The following is an 18,971-nucleotide window of genomic DNA, read 5'->3' as shown; positions in this document are numbered from 1 at the left end:
ACCCGGAAGCAGGGAGCCGGAAGTGGGGTTGGACAGGTTATCCCCCGGGGTGGGGAAGCGGAGGCCCAGGAGGAGGGGAAAAAAGAAGGTGGAGGATCCTGGCTGCTACTCTGAACCCGATACCGATTGTCTTAGACCCCAGAGACACAGAAAGGGAAGGGTGTCTCCTCCCCCTTCTTCCCCTCCTCCCTCTCCTCAGCCTTAGCCATGGCCGAGGCAGGGGCCGGGCTGAGTGAGACCGTCACTGAGACAACGGTTACCGTGACAACCGAGCCTGTGAGAAAGGCGGGGGGGCGGTGCTCCTCGGGGTCTTCGGGAGAGGCCGGGAGGGAGGGACTGGGGCTCTGGGAGGAGCGGGCTGGACTGCCTGGGGTCGGGAGAAGCGCCAAGGGTGCGGGATTCCCGCAGTGGCAGAGATGGTGCAGGAGGCCGGCCAGGCGGCATGGAATGCGGAGTCAGAGTTGGGGTGCAGGTGCTGCTGCCCGGGGCGGGCACATGGGGTAGGGAGTCAGAGTTGGGGTGCAAGTGATGCTGCCCGGGGCGGGGACATGGGGTAGGGAGTCAGAGTTGGGGTGCAAGTGATGCTGCCCGGGGCGGGGACATGGGATAGGGAGTCAGAGTTGGGGTGCAGGTGCTGCTGCCCGGGGCGGGCACATGGGGTAGGGAGTCAGAGTTGGGGTGCAAGTGATGCTGCCCGGGGCGGGGACATGGGGTAGGGAGTCAGAGTTGGGGTGCAAGTGATGCTGCCCGGGGCGGGCACATGGGGTAGGGAGTCAGAGTTGGGGTGCAAGTGATGCTGCCCGGGGCGGGGACATGGGGTAGGGAGTCAGAGTTGGGGTGCAGGTGCTGCTGCCCGGGGCGGGCACATGGGGTAGGGAGTCAGAGTTGGGGTGCAAGTGATGCTGCCCGGGGCGGGGACATGGGATAGGGAGTCAGAGTTGGGGTGCAGGTGCTGCTGCCCGGGGCGGGGACATGGGATAGGGAGTCAGAGTTGGGGTGCAGGTGCTGCTGCCCGGGGGCGGGGACATGGGGTAGGGAGTCAGAGTTGGGGTGCAAGTGATGCTGCCCGGGGCGGGGACATGGGGTAGGGAGTCAGAGTTGGGGTGCAGGTGCTGCTGCCCGGGGCGGGCACATGGGGTAGGGAGTCAGAGTTGGGGTGCAAGTGATGCTGCCCGGGGCGGGGACATGGGATAGGGAGTCAGAGTTGGGGTGCAAGTGATGCTGCCCGGGGCGGGGACATGGGATAGGGAGTCAGAGTTGGGGTGCAAGTGATGCTGCCCGGGGGCGGGGACATGGGATAGGGAGTCAGAGTTGGGGTGCAAGTGATGCTGCCCGGGGCGGGGACATGGGGTAGGGAGTCAGAGTTGGGGTGCAAGTGATGCTGCCCGGGGCGGGGACATGGGGTAGGGAGTCAGAGTTGGGGTGCAAGTGATGCTGCCCGGGGGCGGGGACATGGGGTAGGGAGTCAGAGTTGGGGTGCAGGTGCTGCTGCCCGGGGCGGGGACATGGGATAGGGAGTCAGAGTTGGGGTGCAAGTGATGCTGCCCGGGGCGGGGACATGGGGTAGGGAGTCAGAGTTGGGGTGCAGGTGCTGCTGCCCGGGGCGGGGACATGGGGTAGGGAGTCAGAGTTGGGGTGCAAGTGATGCTGCCCGGGGGCGGGGACATGGGATAGGGAGTCAGAGTTGGGGTGCAAGTGATGCTGCCCGGGGCGGGGACATGGGGTAGGGAGTCAGAGTTGGGGTGCAAGTGATGCTGCCCGGGGCGGGGACATGGGGTAGGGAGTCAGAGTTGGGGTGCAAGTGATGCTGCCCGGGGCGGGGACATGGGGTAGGGAGTCAGAGTTGGGGTGCAAGTGATGCTGCCCGGGGCGGGCACATGGGATAGGGAGTCAGAGTTGGGGTGCAAGTGATGCTGCCCGGGGCGGGGACATGGGGTAGGGAGTCAGAGTTGGGGTGCAGGTGCTGCTGCCCGGGGCGGGCACATGGGGTAGGGAGTCAGAGTTGGGGTGCAAGTGATGCTGCCCGGGGCGGGCACATGGGATAGGGAGTCAGAGTTGGGGTGCAAGTGATGCTGCCCGGGGCGGGGACATGGGGTAGGGAGTCAGAGTTGGGGTGCAAGTGATGCTGCCCGGGGCGGGCACATGGGATAGGGAGTCAGAGTTGGGGTGCAAGTGATGCTGCCCGGGGCGGGCACATGGGGTAGGGAGTCAGAGTTGGGGTGCAAGTGATGCTGCCCGGGGCGGGGACATGGGGTAGGGAGTCAGAGTTGGGGTGCAAGTGATGCTGCCCGGGGCGGGGACATGGAGTAGGGAGTCAGAGTTGGGGTGCAAGTGATGCTGCCCGGGGCGGGGACATGGGGTAGGGAGTCAGAGTTGGGGTGCAAGTGATGCTGCCCGGGGGCGGGGACATGGGATAGGGAGTCAGAGTTGGGGTGCAGGTGCTGCTGCCCGGGGCGGGCACATGGGGTAGGGAGTCAGAGTTGGGGTGCAAGTGATGCTGCCCGGGGTGGCGGTGACCCAAGGATGGTACCTGGGGGATTGAGGAGCAAGGCAGGTGCTGGGGGAAGATGAAGGGTTCTGTAAATAAGCATGGCTGGAGGCCTGCTGTAGGGCAGTTTGCCCAGAAGCATACTTGTCAATAAGTATTTGTTGAACAGGTGACTCTAAAAGGAAATGGAGGAAATGAGTGAACAAGACAAAGGAGGCGGAGATAGTATTTTGAGAAATCAGAAGAGATGAAAATAGAAAAATGAGTAGCATTTTTGCAAAAACAGGTTAAGTTGTTTTCAAAGGGAGCAGGTGTATTGGGCTTAATAGCTCCTGGGTTAAGGGCCTTTCAAATAAGAGTTAGCAGAGCTGACCTATTCCCTAGCATCCTGGCATCTCTGCTATTATTTGAAGATGCTAGGGCATAGGTGGACCGGAAGTGGGGAGCGAAGGGCTTGAGGATGAGAGAGGGGTCTGGAAGAAGAAAGGGAGGTCAAGGATTAGGTATTGGGGACTGAGAAAATAATGTTCAAGTATTAAGACCCCCAAGGATAATCGATTTGGGGAGGAAGACGGAGAAACAGCGAGGATTATCATTTCCTTTGAAGATTTGCTGGGACCTTCCCTAGGTTAGGAATTGTGTCTTCTCTGTATTCTAGCAGTTATGGAGAACATTCGATTCCCCAGGGACTCCTGGAGGTCAAAGCCCTGTTGTGTTCTGTCCTCTCCCAGCACTCAGCTCCTCTGCTGCCATGTCTGTGACTGAACTGGGGCCCCGGGAGGGAGTGGGAAGGGTCAGCTGCAGGGGACTAGATAGGTATGCCCGCGCCTCTCCACCTTCCAGGAGAACCGGAGCCTGACCATCAAGCTTCGGAAACGGAAGCCAGAGAAAAAGGTAGAATGGACGAGTGACACTGTGGACAACGAACACATGGGCCGCCGCTCATCAAAATGTGAGTGATTGTTGGCCGCCAGCAGTGCCGGCGCTCTGGCTCCCCGCTGCCTGCAGTCCTGTCCCTGGCTTCAGGGAGACCAGGTTCAAGTAGGGGGAGCAAGGTGGGGATATGCCGAGGCTTGAAGGCGACAGGTGTCAGAACGGGGAGAAGTGGAGCTTTGGATTCCTGGCGGAAAGGACAGGGGTTTGGGTGCCTGAGCCCCAGGGGGTGGGCCTGGGGAAGCTGGATCCTGGAAGGGAGAAGGAGCCCATGGTGGAGGTAGGAGTTGTTACTGAGATCCAGTGGGAGTAGAACTGTCTGTACACCCTAACTTTTGCTCCTTTTTTACCGGGCTCCTCCCTCCAAATCCAGGCTGCTGTATTTACGAGAAACCTCGGGCCTTTGGCGAGAGCTCCACGGAGAGTGATGAGGAGGAAGAGGAGGGCTGTGGTCATACACACTGTGTACGGGGCCACCGCAAAGGACGGCGTCGTGCAACCCCAGGACCGAGCCCCACCACCCCTCCCCAGCCTCCTGACCCCTCCCAGCCCCCTCCAGGGCCAATGCAGCACTAAATTCCTCTCTCCCCCACCATTCCTGTGTCTGTCTGGCCCTGAATGTATTCATGTGGCTACCTGGGGACTAAACCCGTGGTTTGATCCCTCCTCCAGTCCCCTCCTCCCCTCTCCTCTGCCTGATGGAGGGAAGAGGGAGATGAGGGTAGACAGAGATCCTGGAATTCTGACTTGCTGCTATTCCAGAACCCAGACTTCTGGGTTCCCCCAGCCCTCATTTCTCCTTCCAGTACTCATCCTCTATCTCCAGGGATCCAGACATCTTGGTCCCAGTCTTTCCCCCTTGTTCTCACTGCCAAACTGCCTGTCCTGGGATCCAGTTATCTTGGCCCCTTGCATTCTCTCCTTGAGTCCCAAACACTTAAGTTGGGTTTTCAACAGCCCCAGCTTTCACTGCCAGGGTCCCAGTCGGATTTGGGGCAGTCTTGCCCCAGCTATGCTTGTTAATCCTGGCTTTGAGCTCTTCCAGTAATGTATTTATATAATCCGAACTCCTAGTCCTTGCCTGTGGGATGTGAGGCCTGTGGGAGACCTCAGGGCTCCCAGGGGGCTCCCAGCCCTTCCCCTCTCCTGCCCTCCCCCCTCATGTCCTCCAGAGGAGTTGGGAGAGAGGTCTTTGCTTTCTCACCGTTAATGGGAAATAGAAAAGGAAATAGTCATGGCCTCTCCTCACCCTTCTTGTATGATACAGGATTTCCAACAAAGCCAGCTTGAAGACTGGTCACTTAGAGCCAACTATCTCCTCCGTCTTCTGGCCTCAGAGACAGATCCAGCATAGTGCCAGGGCCCTGGGTCCCTGGGAGAGGAAGGAAAAGAGAGGGAGCAAAGAGATGGGGGTGTGTCCCCTATACTACTCTTACCCCTTCCTTCCTAGGCTTTGATGTGTCTGCCAGCCCAGATGTCCGGCTCTCAGCCCTCCCCACTCCTTACTGGGATCTTGACATCATTTTCTAGGCCTCTTGCCATGCACAGTTGCAGAGATGAGTCAAATCCATACCACCACTGAGATCTCATTTATTGCCACAGATGCACAAAATAAATAACCCAGCATCACAAAACGTGTTAAATATGGGCCCATTTATACATACGGAGAAAGATGTGAAGCTATATACAAGGATGAGCTTGGGGTGTCTGGGCCATTCCCAGGTCGGGGAGAGAGCACCAGTGGTTCCTTACAGGGGGGAACTTTCAGGAGGTTCCAAAGGGGGAAAGGCTATGAGCACAGAAAGCAGGCAGCACGGAGTAGAGCTGCCTGCCCCCTTCCCCAAAAGGACAGTAAGCCTCCTAGAGGGCCCTGGGACCCAGGCAGTGTTGAAGAGAAAGCTCAGATTGGACAGGCAGGGAAGCCCGAGCCTTAGAACTGTGGAGAAGGGCTGGGCCCTTCCTGGAGACCAGGAGAGGAGGCAGGAGCGGGAAGGGAGGCCGTGGATAAGGATCCTGGTGGAGCGCTCTGGTCTGGACTAGCGGAAGGTGGGAGGGGAGAGATGAGGCGGGAGGTAACCGAACGTGGAGCCGCGTCCGGGAGGGAGGGGCAGGCATGGACTCGGCTTTGGGTGTGGACGCGGACACTGAGGCCAAGTGGAAGGGTGCACACGCTTCTGCGTGAGTGCCTCGCTCCCGGCAGGTGTGGGTGGGACTCAGCCTTCGGCCGGCACGATACGGAGCGGGGCGCGGGCGTCGCGCGTGCAGAGCAGCGGGAAGACACGCTCCCCCAGGGGCCCGGGCGCCTGGAAGGCGAAGAGCAGGTCCAGCGAGCGGCCGTCGTAGAAGGCCACACGGCCCCGTTCCCAGTCCAAGTCCACACGGATGCGGCGCGGCGGGGGCCCGGCGCCGCCCAGCGGGGTGGGCTCGGGAGCCGTGAGGGCCCACAGGCGGCCGCCGCGGCCCTCCACGGCCCACACGGCCCCCGCGGGGCACAGCCCCACGCGGCCCTTGCGGCGCACCGACTCCCCGGCCGCACCCACGGCGTAGCGGCTCTCGCCGTAGTCCTCGTCCTCCCCAGAGGAGTCGGGGCCGGAGGCGGCCTCGGCGGTCTCCACCTCCCAGCAGTGCCGGCCGGCCCCAAAGCCCTGCGCGCCCAGCACCGCCGGGAGATGATCGAAGCGCGCGGGGCCGTCGGGGGGCGCGGGTGTCCCTGGGGGGGCCAGTCGGACACTGCGGCGGTCCGCCGAGATGAGCAGGCGGCGGTGCGCGGTGCCAGGGTCCAGGGTCAGGTCGGCTGCACGGGGAAAGGCAGGAGAGAAGCGCTTGAGGGGCTTTCCGAGTCAGAGGCGGGAGGAGACTGACAGCGTGCAGCAGAGGGCACTCAAGAGACCTCAGCGCAGCTCCAAAGGCGGCCGTAGGCCTGAGTGGGGGAACGCGTAGAAAAGGGCGGCTTGGGCAACACTCACCGCACTGATGCCCGCTTGTGTGGAGCTGGATTTGGACAAGGACCGTGCTGACCCTGGGCAGGGGACGCAGTGCAGAGGGCAAGAGAGAGCTTGGTGTGTGGGGTCGGGAGAAGAGTTTAGCCAGTCCAACTTGCAGGGAGGGGTAAGGACTGGTACTTCCCTCTGCTGTATCACGTGGGGCAGGGAGCTGGGTCAGCCGGATGGGGAAGGTGGCTCAGAAGAGAAGCACTGATAGGAGAGACACTGGGACCCCAAGGGGAGGTGGGAGTGGACTGGCTGGTTGCTTTGGGAGGCTGGGGCAGAGGAGGAGAGGGACCGTGGTGAGAGCCAAAGGGACCAGAAGTATTCGTGTGTGGTTTGCTTTTGAGGAAAGATTTCTGGATTGGGGTTGCTAGAAGCAATCTGGGCCTGGTGGGATGGTGGGTGACCAAGACCGTGGAGCACCTTTGGCAGTTTTTTTTTGTTTTTGTTTTTTTAAGATTTTATGTTTAAGTCATCTCTACACCCAGCATGGGGCTTGAACTCACAACCCTGAGATCAAGAGTCGCAGGCTCCGCGGACAGAGCCAGCCAGGCGCCCCTCTGGCGGTTTAAAGAAGGTAGGGGGCCGCTTTGGTAGTGGGCGGGGCGGGAACTCCTCAGGAGCTGCAGAGAGATGCGGGTCTTCTGGAGAGGGGTAATGCCACGTGGGAGAAGCAGTTGACCCCCAAGGGTCTGTTTGTGAGAGTGTGATGCTGGAATATGGGGAACTGAGGACAGACATTGTTATGGGTCGAACTGTGTTCCCCCCAAAAAGGGAATGTTGCCGTTTCCCAGTACCTCAGAATGTGAACTTTGTTGGAAATGGAGTCTTTACAGAGGTAATTAAGTTAAAATGAGGTCATTAGGGCAGGCCCTAGTCCAATATGACTAGAGTCTTTATAAAAAGAGGAAATTTGGACCCAGAGACAAATAAGTACCAGGGGAAACAATGTGAAGACACAGGGAGAAGGCCATCTTTGGGCCACGGAACCCCTGAGGTTCCCAGATGCTAGAAGAGAGGCAGGGAGCAGATTCACCCAAACAGCCTTAGAAGGAAGCAATCCCACCAACTTCTTGCAGAACTGTGAGACAGTTTGTGTTAAGCCACTCAGTATGTGGTGCTCTGTTCCAGGGGCCCCAGGACACTGATGCAGACATCAGAAAAGACTTGAGCATGTTTGAGAGAGAAAAGGGAGCAGGCCTGAGACAGACTGTTACTCGGTGGGGTCCCTTCTGCCCTCCTTACCCGTCAGTCTGTGGAGCATATTTTTGACCACTGGATAGTCTTCGGGGAGAGCATCGTCTGAGTTAGATGACTTGGGTGGTGGGGCATCAGGTCTGGACAGATGAGGGAGAAGGGTCAGGAAATCAGGAGACACCCTCTGCCCTCTGATGCCCCCACCCCTACCCCACTCACATCTCTGGAGCAGGAAACCTGTCCGTGAGTGGGGACAAAGCTGTGAGCCCATGGAGAAGGTGATGGATGTGGTGGCCGGTAGTGGAAAGGAAGGGATGGTAAAATGGAACTCACCTTCTCCAAGTCTTCCTTATATCCTGGGATGGGCAGAAGAAAACATGGATGTGAGCCCTGGGCTTTGTACTCAGGAGCCCTCCCCCTCTTCTCCTTCCCCAGGTAGCTGGGTCTCTGTTGGTGAGCTCCCCATCACCTCTCAGAGTGATCTCGCTCACCTCTTTGTCCCCTTTCATGGCCCGGCCATCTTGTCCATTATCATCCACTGCCCTCCTTCCCTTCCCCTTCCCCAGCCTCATCCAGGTCTTTTTTCTGCCCCCCTTAGCTTCCAGTCCTTACCTTTCCCTGCTGCCTCTCCCAGCCTCATTCTGTCTCTTTCAGTGGTCCCCTGTCCTTGTCTACCTTCCTGAGGGTGTCCTTCTCCCCTCCATCACACAGACCAAACACCCAGAGCCCCGGGGCTAAGAGTTGGTATATAAAAGCCTTCTAACAAAGCTGCTTCCCCTGTTGCCATAAAAGCCCCGTGGCGTTTATTGGGCCCTTTGCTTTGTATCTGTCACGCTGGCCAAGGAGGCAGCCGGACTTGGATGTGTCCCGGGAGGTCCTGGCGGATCTGCAGGGTACCATGGGAACCAGGAGCCCTGGATGCCCCCCTCCAAATACCAGGGTCCCCCTGCCCCCATCACTATCCCTTGGGGATGACTGAAGCAGGCCAGCGTGGTGGTGAAGGGAAGAGAGGAAAGGCAATTTGCCTAGTTATGCCAATTACACCTGGACTAATTAGGTCTGTGTAGACTTCAAAGTGTGGAAGCAAGACCCGAGACCGGCTAGGCTGCTGGGGGAGAAGCCAGTCAGGAATCCGGGACGTCTGGGGGCCGGGCAAGGGAATGGAGCTGGTTGATGGCCAAGGAGTCAGGGCCAAGAGTGGCGCAGGGGTGCGGGGTGCGGGGTGGGATGCGGGGCGGGAGCCAGAGGTCCCAGCGGACCTGGCCTGCACCCGTCGCCGCCCCCGCCGGGGGCCCTGGGAGGAGCCGGGGACAGCAATAACAAATAGTGCCCAGCGCGGCTCGGGCGGGAGCCCGGGGCTCACCCCTCGACGCTCCCGGGGCGTTTGGATGTGCTTTTCCTCCCTCGCGCTCTCCTCTGACAGCCCCTCCTTCCCCGCCCCTGCACCCCAGCTGGTTCTCGCCCTGCCCTAGGCTGGTTCTGACCCCCGCCGTCCTCGCAGGCCTCGGCCGGCCCGCGCCCACCCGTACTCCCTCCGGGTCCCCAACTCCCCGGCGCGCAGCTCCCGCGCTCTGCCAAGGGGCTCCGGACGCCCTGCGTTCCGTCCAGCCCCCGACCCCTGGGTAAAGTGTGAACTCCTTCCCCTTGTCCTTCCTGGCACCTCTCGCGTCACTCCAGGGACTTGGGGTCAGCCCCCCGCCCCCTCGTCCTTTGCTTTTCTCAGAGCCATTCTTTGCCTAAACTTCCAGGAGGGCCCCGCCCCCGGGAACCCCTAGTCTCGCCCTTCCACCAGCGCAGCGGATCCGCGAAGCACGACCCGCCTCACCTCTCCGTGCGGGTCCAGGCAGCCCATGGTGGGGATGCGGCCCCCTCTGCGCCTCCCCGCGCGGGCCCCGGGCTCAGCCAGCTTCTCCCGCAGCTCCCGGCTGATGCGCACCTCCACCGCCAGCCGCACGTTGGACCTCAGGCTGCGGCGGGGGCACGGCTGGCCGCAGCAGGGGCAGGCGGTGGGGGGCGCCTGGGCGCCGGCGGCCGGCGGGGCGCCCCAGCAGCGGGCCAGGCACGCGCGGCAGAAGCTGTGCTCGCACGCCAGCAGCACCGGGTCCTCGAAGGGGCCCCCGCATAGCGGGCACGTCGCCAGCTGTTCCAGACGCTCCACCAGCCCCGGGCCCAGCTCGGGCGCCTCCATGCGGAGCGCGCGTCCGGGCGCCGACCCTTCCGCGCCCCCCGCGGCCCCCTGCCAGCGCGCGCTCCGCGAACCACGCCTGCTGCCAGCCGAGTGGAGGGTCCTCTGTCCGCCCGGCGCATGAACTTTCGGACGCTGTCCGGACGCCCTCCCTCCCTTCCCCCAGTCTCGGTCTCCGCCGCGCTCCCCGCCGCGTTCGGGCTTTATAGGGCGGAGGAGGCCCCCGCGGCTTGTAAACATCAGGCCTTGCGTAACACCTCATCTGGTTCTCCGGCTTCCCGGGGAAGGTTTGGGGGAGGAGGGCGGGAGGAAAGGACTTCTGGGTCCTCGAGGCGAGGGCGTGGTCAGGAGGGGGCGCTCCTGGGACAAGGCAGCACCCCGTGGGGAGGAAAGCGCGCCCCCCCCCCGCCGTCATCCCTCTAGGGCCCGAATCTCCCCTCCCCCTGGGCCTGTGCTGTGCCGGTGGGCACGGTGCCCAGGCTCGCTTTTGGCATGGGTGCCCGCATCGCCAGGGTGTGAGTCATTCCAGGTGGCCGGCACACCTACATCGGGCCTGGGGGCGGAAGCAGGAATCCTGGTTCCTGTGGCTTTGCAGGCCTCTGAGTGTTGGTGTGTGCTGTCATTCCAGGACTCTCCCCTTTCCGTCTTCCTGCCTTACCTATTAAGGGCTTAAGAACACTCTGAAGCTTTGGGGTAAGGGGCGGGGAGCAGGCGCCCACACCCCTGCCTCTGGCTGGCGCCCAGCTCGTAGTCCTCTCTTCCTATGTCTCTCTAGTTCTTTCTCTCCATTTTTCCCGGTGTGTGTTTTCATTTCCACGTTTCTCTCTCTCTCTCCTTCTTTGGGAGGTACCCAGGGGTTATCTATTTCAAATCTCTTGGCAAACAGCGGCGCAGAGAGCCCGTACTGCCAAGCTCCCACAGCAAGCAAATAACCAGAATAACCCATATCTGATCTGTGCCCTTGCTGGGACTCCGCCCTCTGCCTCTTTTATTTCAGGTGCTTTTTCAATGTTTTCCTCTCCCCTCACCTTCATCTCTCCCCTCTCCCTAGTTCCTCTGCCCCTCTCATGCTAGGCCTTTCTGTCTGGATACCCCGGAGGGTTTGTGAATAAGTAAACATCCAGAGGTCCACAACTGTGGTCGCATACGCTGTGGAACACACACGCATGTTCGTCCGCCTGTGTGCACATTCCCCACAGTGCACAAACTTACGGACAGAGGCACTCACACTATGCTGACGTCACAGATACGCCCAAATACTCCCGTGCACACTGAGCATCACCGGGACGGACAGCCAGTATTGCTCAGGGACAGATGGACAGACCCAAAGAAAACACGCAAAGAGACAGTCTGTCCTTAGTTTTATCGTCAGTAAGAACAACAGCTGTGAGTCTTTATGGAGCATGGAGATAAACAAAAATAAAGATCAGGCACCCCTCAGGCATCCTTGTCCTTCCCTCCACCCCATACTTGCTGGGGAGATACTCAGACTTGACACCCTGATAAACCTACACAGATAAACCCAGGTATACTTAGCCTGGAACTAACCTCCCAGCCAAATGCTCATAAAACCCACAACTACCCAAGCAAAAGATGACAAACGTGACCAAAACCGTGTTTTGTAAACTGCTTTCATGTTGTGGTAGGTTGAGTACTGGTCCCCCAAAGATGTCCACGTCTTAATTCCTGGAACCTTTTCATGGCAGAGAGTCATGAAGTGTGCAGATGGGATTCAGGTTGCTAATCAGTTGAGTTTAAAATAGGGAGATTATTCCAGATTATGCATGTGGGTCCAGTGTAATCACAAGCACCCTTAAAGGGGAGGACGGCAGTGGGGAGAAGCATGGAAAGTACTTAGCCTAAATGTTGGCTTGGAGGACAGAGGGAGGGACTGCGAGCACAGGGAGTGGGTGGTCTCCAGAAGCTGGAGGAGGAAGGCAGTGCATTCCAGGAGGGACCCAGCCCTGCTGACGTCTCGACTTCAGCGCCAGTGGGACCCATCTTGGACCTCTACATTCAAACATAAGTCTGTGATCATGCTGTGGCAGCAAACAGCAGAGGAATGCGCGTGCTTTCCCTTTTCCCTCCATCTCTGATCCTTCGGGATTGTCTGCGCGGGTTTGTTTTTGCTCCATCCGCTTGTTGTGTTTTCTGGATTTCCCTGGTCCATTCTCTTTAGTTTCTCTTCCTTTGGATTGCTTCATTTTCTTGGTTCTGTCCCCACCTCAAGGCCTGAAAGACGTTGGGTCCTTTCTGGATCTGGGCCTGGAGAATTGGGGAAGGCCTCCGAGTGTCTGCAGATACCCTCATTGTCAGCCATCCACGGGCCTTGTCCGTGGTTCCTGTTCTGGGTTGTGCAGGAGAATCACCTGGGGAAGTTTTCAAGGACACACCTCAGATCAATTAAACAGAATCCCTGGGGATGGGTGAGGCATCAGGAGTTTTAAAAGCTTTCCAGGTGATTCCAGTGTTCACCCCGGGGCAGGTAGACCTGCCCTCCCCATTTCACTGGGCTCTCTGCAGGGCCTTCAGTTTTTTGTTCCTTGAGCAAACAAAGGCTGATCTCGCTGCCGGGTCTTTGCACTTGCTGCTGATTCTGCTGGGGCCCCTCTTGCTCCAGAGCTGGACGTGACTGTGTCCATCTCGTCATTCAGGGCTCAACCCAGACGGAATGTATTCAACAGAGAACGTCTTTCAGCACTGTATCTCCAGGAGTTTTCCCCAAAGGCACTCACTATCTCTCTACCCAGATATATTGTCTTTGTGGATTTTCTCACCGTCTGAAATGATCTATTTCTATGTTTTGAGCTGTTTCTATCCACCACAAGGTAGTTTTATGGGACCAGGAACCTGGTTTTCATGTTGCTTTCCCTGAATCTGGAACAGTGCCTGGCACAGGGCAGGTCTCAATAAACATATACCCGGTCATTGGATTGCCCATCACCACTTGGGCAAAGAGAGGCTCTTCTGACAGACTCTGCTTAGACCTGAATGCGCACAGGATCCTCACCCTTCTCAGTCAGCAGTCCTTCCCCACTGGCAGAGGCCAGCATGGCGCTGGGGATGCTCGTGTGCAACGAGACACGGCCTTCAGCCTGGCTCGGGCTCCTGGTCTGGTTGTCCCCTTCCTGTTACAGACGTGTAGGCTTCCGCTCAGCCTTATGCTGTGCTTACCATGAGCTCACACCTGCTGGTTCTGGGACATCGAGTACAGGGCAAGCTCTGGGGGACGGACACTGCTGGAAATGTCTCGCTTCCCAGGGCCTTCTCCCTCCCTCGCCAGAATCCCTAACACCTCTGCCCCATCCTCTCATCCCTGTTTGGGGCTCATTCTGTCCCCAGACAGCTGGGTGGGTGGAGGTGCCCGTTGGTGTGCCTTGGCTCGGCTTGCCGCTGACGGCGACTGGATCCTGCCTCTGCGTTCACGCCACATGGATAGAGGTGCCTCCCACCACCTGTCCCCACCCCTTCCCGATGCCTCCAGGATGTCTCCTTGGGGTGCTGTGCAAAGTGCCTACCCATGCACAGACTGGGGCGTGCTGGAGCTGGGGCCTCGGCCCATCGCTGGTCTCTTTTCTTCTCTTCCTGCTTCTTTCTACTTTTGTTTATTCTTCAGTCTGTCTCTCCTCCATTTCAATGACATCCCTGTCCTTTCAAAGAGTCCACAAGTCTTCAGGAGCCTTCGAGGGGGAGAGGTAGGTACAAAGAGGTGTTTGGGAGACTGGAGGACAAGGCAGTCATGGTCTTTGCCCTTAGGGAGTGTGACAAGGCACAGAATGCACCATGGCTGAATTAGGGAGTGTGATAATGCGCACAGGTGTACCCATCATCCCCCGAGGTCTGTCATTACTACATTGTAAAGGTGCACCGAGTGCAGAAGAGTGGGTTGCGGATTATGGTGACAGACTGGAGAATGAGTGCGAATGATTTCAGGAAGGCTTCCTGGAGGAGGTGACTTGTAAGTGAAGTGGGAAAGAAATGGAAAAGCTGGAACAAAAAATATGAAGCACCTTTGGGGAGAAAACTGGACGTGGGAAAAGAACGCTTGGGGGTAAGAAGCGTAAGTGAAGGAGACCTGATTCTTTCCTGGTTCCCACTCCCTATGCCCATTCCCAAAGATTGTCTTCTGTGGGTACACCTATGTTTGGGACATTGGCGGGCAGCCTTCCTAGGAACTGCGCCAGGTGCTCCGGGGAGGGCAGCCTCCCCAGAGGACAGAGATTCGACCAGATTCACCAACCTGTCCTGATGCTCAGGCACACGGCCCAGGTTATAGGGACTGACCTTCTCGATTGGCCCTCCAACAGCCGTTTCACCAGACGGCTCTGGAAGTCGCGGGGTGAGGGGTGTGCTTGGCTCACGCCGGTGGTCCGAGGCAGAGCTGGGGCTGAAGGTCAGATCTACTACCTCCAGACTCTGTGCTCTTTCCCCAAAACATTGCTTCCTCTCTTCTGAGACTTTACTTTCTCTGTTCTATCCTCCTGGGAACGGCCTTCCTCCCTCTCCCTTCAAGTGTTGCTCCTCCTGCAGCTAATCCTGGATGCTCATTTGCTCTCTGTCCTTCCTACCACCGCCCCCAGCAGTTCCTCTAGGAGCCCTGTTTGCTCAGCCCTTCAGCTCCCGCTCGGCACCCGCTTCCTGAGGGCCTCCTATGTGTCTAGCACTGCGGTAGGAGTTAGGGTGACTAAGCCAGCCGTAGTCCCTCATCCTCTAGCAAATTAGATTCTGTTGGGAAAGACTAACCATCAGCAAGTAAACAGATAAATTAACAAGATAATTACAGATGTGATAAGGGCTTTGAGGACCATGAAGTGGGTAATAAGGTGAATTAACTGGAGGAGGTGAGCACTGCTTTTAAAAGGGTGTTAGAAAACGCTTCTCAGAGGAGGTGATATTTGAGCAGAGCCCCGCGTGGTGAGAGGCAGCCCGCACCGCCAGGGAACAGATCTTGAAGAGTGACGTGAACGGTGGTTCGATATGAGGTGCCCAGGTACCAGGGGGACAGGCGCTGGGTTCTGTGGTCGAGCCGGGCATTCCGTGGCCCGGTCTGTGCGGTCAGACTCCCACTCGGCCCCAGCAGCCCTCGCCCCCTTCCCTGGTGTAAGTCTCGTCCTCCTTTGCATGCTCACGTTCCAGATGAGCATCCGTTTCCATGTCCACTTTCCCATCAGGGAGAATGAGCCTTCCAGACAGATAATCTGTTAACCTGGACAGTGCACCAAATGTAGCTAGCTTGGTTCGGGTCCCACTTTCACCACTGAGTTCGAAGAACCGCTGGTTGGTAGAATGTTAGAGTTGAAAGGGACATTCACGCCATGTAGTGTCACCCTCACATGGCAGATGAGAAAACTGAGGTCCGAGGGGTGACCGAGCCGGTGCAGGGTAACTGCGTGGGGCTGCCTTCTTGGTCCTCACCCCCGAGCGTGTAGGAGCAGGCTGCTTCCTGTCTCTTCCACATGTATTTCAGTTAAAAAGGTGCTCACTGAGCACTCACTCATGTGCAGAGTGAGGCCCTGTCCACAAGGAATAGAAGGAGCAAACGATGAAGTCCAGGCACGCCAACACTGCGGTGGGACCCTGAGCGTATCGGCCACAGCCTGTGGGCAGCGGGAGACACTAACCAGTCCCCCCGCACCTCCACGCTGTGCCTCGGAGGGCAGGGCCGGTGCTGGGACCCGCAGCAGGTAGGCCCCAGTGCAGGGGGCGTAGGCAGCAAGGATCTCATACAAGGAACTGGCTGATCAGAACATCGTGGGAAGGCCTGGAGGGTGAGAAGGCACAAGGTTCTAACTGGACCATTGGCTTCAAGGTCCGTCAGTCCGAGTCAGTGCGCCTGCCCACTCCGCGGACCCCAGCCCCTCCCTGCGGGAAAATGACCTTGCCTCACTTCTGCCTCTCGGATCTCGTGCAAATCTCACCGGCAGAACCCTAGCTGAGAAGGAGAGGTTCCTTTACTCTTCAGCCTCTCCAACCAGAAGAGGAATGCAGTCAATCCACACATCTAGGCTTGCCAAATAAAATCCAGGACACTCAGTTAAATATGAATTTCAGATAATCAATGAATAGAAGTATCTCCCAAATATCGTGTGGGAATAGTTGTACTAAAAAAGGATTCATTCTTTGTCTGGGATTCAGATTTAAGTAGATGTCTTGTGTTTTTGTTTGCTGAATCTGGCCACCCCACAAAGATCCGGCATGGGGCTCTAGTGTAGATGGGGGCGTTGAGGAAGGCCTCTCTGGGGAGGCCACATTTAAGAGACATGAGAGGCGAATACGCGCTCATCAGGCACAGCGAGGAGGGGAGGGCATTCCAGGCCGAGGGGACAGCTTTGCAAAGACTCTGAGGAAAGGAAGAGTTTGGGCTGATTTAAAGACAGCTGGTGCGTGGTGAGCTGGAGGTCGAGGGTGCCAGCCGATGAAGACGCAGCAGAGACCAGATCATGCAGGGTCTCCAGTTAGAAGCAGCGCGGCCCAGTGGCACCCCCAGAGTTGTGCAGGTCGGTCGTCCTGAAGAGAGAGACGGCTGCAGTCAGTTAGCTGAGAGCCGATGACACCTGGTAGGGCTGGAAAGGAGCAACCGCTCCGAACGGGTTTTGTAGATGGAGGCCGCCCACATGGTCCCTGGAGGGGAGGGGGTCGTCCAGGGTGAGTTCTAGCTCCTGGGAGCACTGGGTTCCTGCAAAGCTCTTGAGGAGCGCTGGGTGTTGGGATGGGACCACAGGAGAGGAGGTAAAGACAAAGTGACGCCCCCTCTCAGTGGGACAGCACCCCCTGCCCTGCACTCCCTGCGGGCTCCTTCACTCCCTGCCTCCTGGTCTGCATCTCCACCAGCCTTGCGTGCTTGTTTTCACCCTCCCTTGGCTCTGTCCTCATCCCATTTCCTGCAGCTGGAAGCTCAGCCAGTGTGGTGGATGGAGTGTGTGTACCGGTTTCCCACAGTCGTGTGGTCTACAGTCTCCCAGTGGACCCAGTAAACCGTTAATCTCCCCTGGGTCCCCGGGAGGGCTGAGGCTGGAGGAAGGAGCAGCAGGTTGGAAACCTCATTGTAATTCTTGCCCCGTGTGACTAGACTAGGTAAGAACCTGCCCAGAAGGAAGGAATGCACACCCTCCTCAGAAACAGTGGGATTTCCAAGATTTGACTCAACTCTTGTTAGTTTTGTGGCTACAGAGTGGGAACACGTATACTAGTCAAAGACTCGTTTTAATGATCAAAGGAGATCGTTTATATGCATTTATTCAGCAGATATTTATGAGGCCCCTACTATGTGCTGGATACTATGTTGGGAGCCGAGGACTCCGGAGAGGAGGAAGCAGACAGGAATCTGCCCTCGTGGGAATCACCCTGTACTGGGGAGACGGAGACATAAAATGGGAAATGTATGGCAGGTACCGTGGGCATCCTGAAGCTGGAGCACTGGGTAGGTTGGTCAGGATGACAATGGCAGCACGTAACACCTGAGCAAGGATTGAAGAAGGCGAAGTGGTCCAGACTGAAGGAAAGGCAGGGTGAGATTTGGCATGAAGGCCTGGCATCTGGAGCCGAGTGAGGGGGCACCGGGAGCCGTGGGAAGCGGAGTGGGCAGGGTCGGCAGGGTCCCAAGGACTCTGGTTCCAGGGCAGTGGGCCTGCCGTGGGATGCAGGCGGCAAGAAGAGGCGGGCTGCCGGCTGCAGGATCATCATCTGAGGGTGTGCGGCCTGCCGGGCTGGCTGCGGGACGTGAGCAGAGCAGGGGCTCCAGGGGCAGAGGGCGAGGCGGGGGGCGGGTTTGGGGGGGAAGGAGGGGCCTGTCCGACATCCTGTAGCTCAGGGAACTGTGCAGTCCCAGCTGAGCCTGGGACACTGTGAGTAAGGGGGCACCAGCAAGAACTGTTCGTGCTTACGTGGCGACTGCTCATCTTCAGAGCCTCGTAGTTTATCTTCTACGTTTCACTAACCACTCCCAAACAGTGTGTAACCAGTGACAGGGAAGAAACTGGGCCCTGGCTTGCTTGCCCAGGTCAGAGGCTGCAGGGGCAGAGTCGGGGCGGGATGCCAGCCCCTTGTCCCCCCTCCCCCCGGCACCGCAGTGGAGCCCAACTCCCCTCAGGGCCACCGAGACACAAAGAGAGTCGGGGGCAGGGACTGTTAGTCAGAGAAACCGAGGCAGGAACATGAAAGGAAGCTGGGGCAGAGCAGGGAGCCCGTGACGGACGCACAGCAGAGAGTGACCTAGAAAAGCCTACTGAGCTGGAAGTGAGCTGAGAGGGGCCCACGTGCTTCTCAGATGGTCCTTCCTCCCTCCCTTCCTCCTCCCCGGTGACCTGTCACCCAGACATCACTGGCATGCTGTTGGCACCCGGCCTGACAATTAGCTGGGGAGCTTCTCCCTCTGACTTCCTCCCGAGCCTCGGCGGCACCCCCACGGCCCTCCCACAGCCCTCCACCCGGTCCTGCCCGCCCGCCCGCATGTCTGGGAGGGCAGCTGGCCCCTCCCTGTGCGGAGCATGGCCTTGCGCTCCTTCTGACCGCCATCTCTGAGCACCTGCGTGAGCATCCTTGAAACCAGGGCTGGGGGAGGCGCCCGGACCACGCCCGCGCCCCCAGGCTGCTGAGCCGCATGAGAGATGGGGGGGCTGCAGAGAAGTGGACACTGACGAGGACGCAGGGGAGGACAGGGCCCATCACGTTAGATGGAGGGACGCTGGCACACCTGCCCCTGGGACCGCTGGGCATCCCGGGTGGGAGGATTGGGAAAAGATGGTGTCAGAGTGAGTTTGCAGGGGGGTGAGAATGCTTGCCACATTTTAAAAAAGATTTTATTTATTTATTTGAGAGAGAGAGCGCAGGAGCAGGGGCAAGAGGGAGAAGGAGAAACCCATTCCCCGCTGAGCAGGGAGCCCGATGCGGGGCTCGATCCCAGGACCCTGAGATCATGACCTGAGCCGAAGGCAGACGCTTAACGACTGAGCCACCCAGATGCCCCAATACTTGTTACATTTTTTGAGCACCTGCATACATTTTAATTTCTTTCATCCCTGTGAAGTAGATATCTTCACCCCCATTTTACAGAGTAAGAAACTGAGGCCCAGAGAGGTGAAGGGACAAGCCCCAGATCATGAATGTTCTGCTTTCTCTCTTAGGCCACAGCTGCAGCTGCTTCTGTAGGTAACACATGAAGTGGAAGAGAGATTCAATTTTT

General features: G+C 58.5%; 2 protein-coding genes across 2 annotated transcripts; one reads left to right on the top strand and one right to left on the bottom strand.

Annotated features, from left to right (window-relative positions):
* Positions 1-5,055, top strand: PPP1R11 (protein phosphatase 1 regulatory inhibitor subunit 11). Its single transcript, XM_078055846.1, has 3 exons — positions 1-276; positions 3,332-3,440; positions 3,795-5,055. The coding sequence occupies exons 1-3, from the start codon at positions 208-210 to the stop codon at positions 3,995-3,997; spliced, it is 381 nt and encodes a 126-aa protein (XP_077911972.1). The 5' UTR covers positions 1-207; the 3' UTR covers positions 3,998-5,055.
* RNF39 (ring finger protein 39) lies at positions 4,992-10,446 on the bottom strand. The gene is made up of 4 exons (XM_036111286.2): positions 9,431-10,446; positions 7,939-7,961; positions 7,654-7,745; positions 4,992-6,215 (listed from the first exon to the last, which is right to left on the bottom strand). Exons 1-4 carry the CDS (start codon positions 10,028-10,030, stop codon positions 5,635-5,637), a joined length of 1,296 nt encoding a protein of 431 aa, XP_035967179.1. The 5' UTR covers positions 10,031-10,446; the 3' UTR covers positions 4,992-5,634.
* Positions 10,447-18,971: the final 8,525 nt, after the last annotated feature.

The sequence above is a fragment of the Halichoerus grypus genome, chromosome 9, assembly GCF_964656455.1.
Source record: "Halichoerus grypus chromosome 9, mHalGry1.hap1.1, whole genome shotgun sequence".
Classification (NCBI taxonomy): domain Eukaryota; kingdom Metazoa; phylum Chordata; class Mammalia; order Carnivora; family Phocidae; genus Halichoerus; species Halichoerus grypus.
Note: the sequence above shows the minus strand (reverse complement) of the source record. Positions and strands in the feature narration are given on the sequence as shown.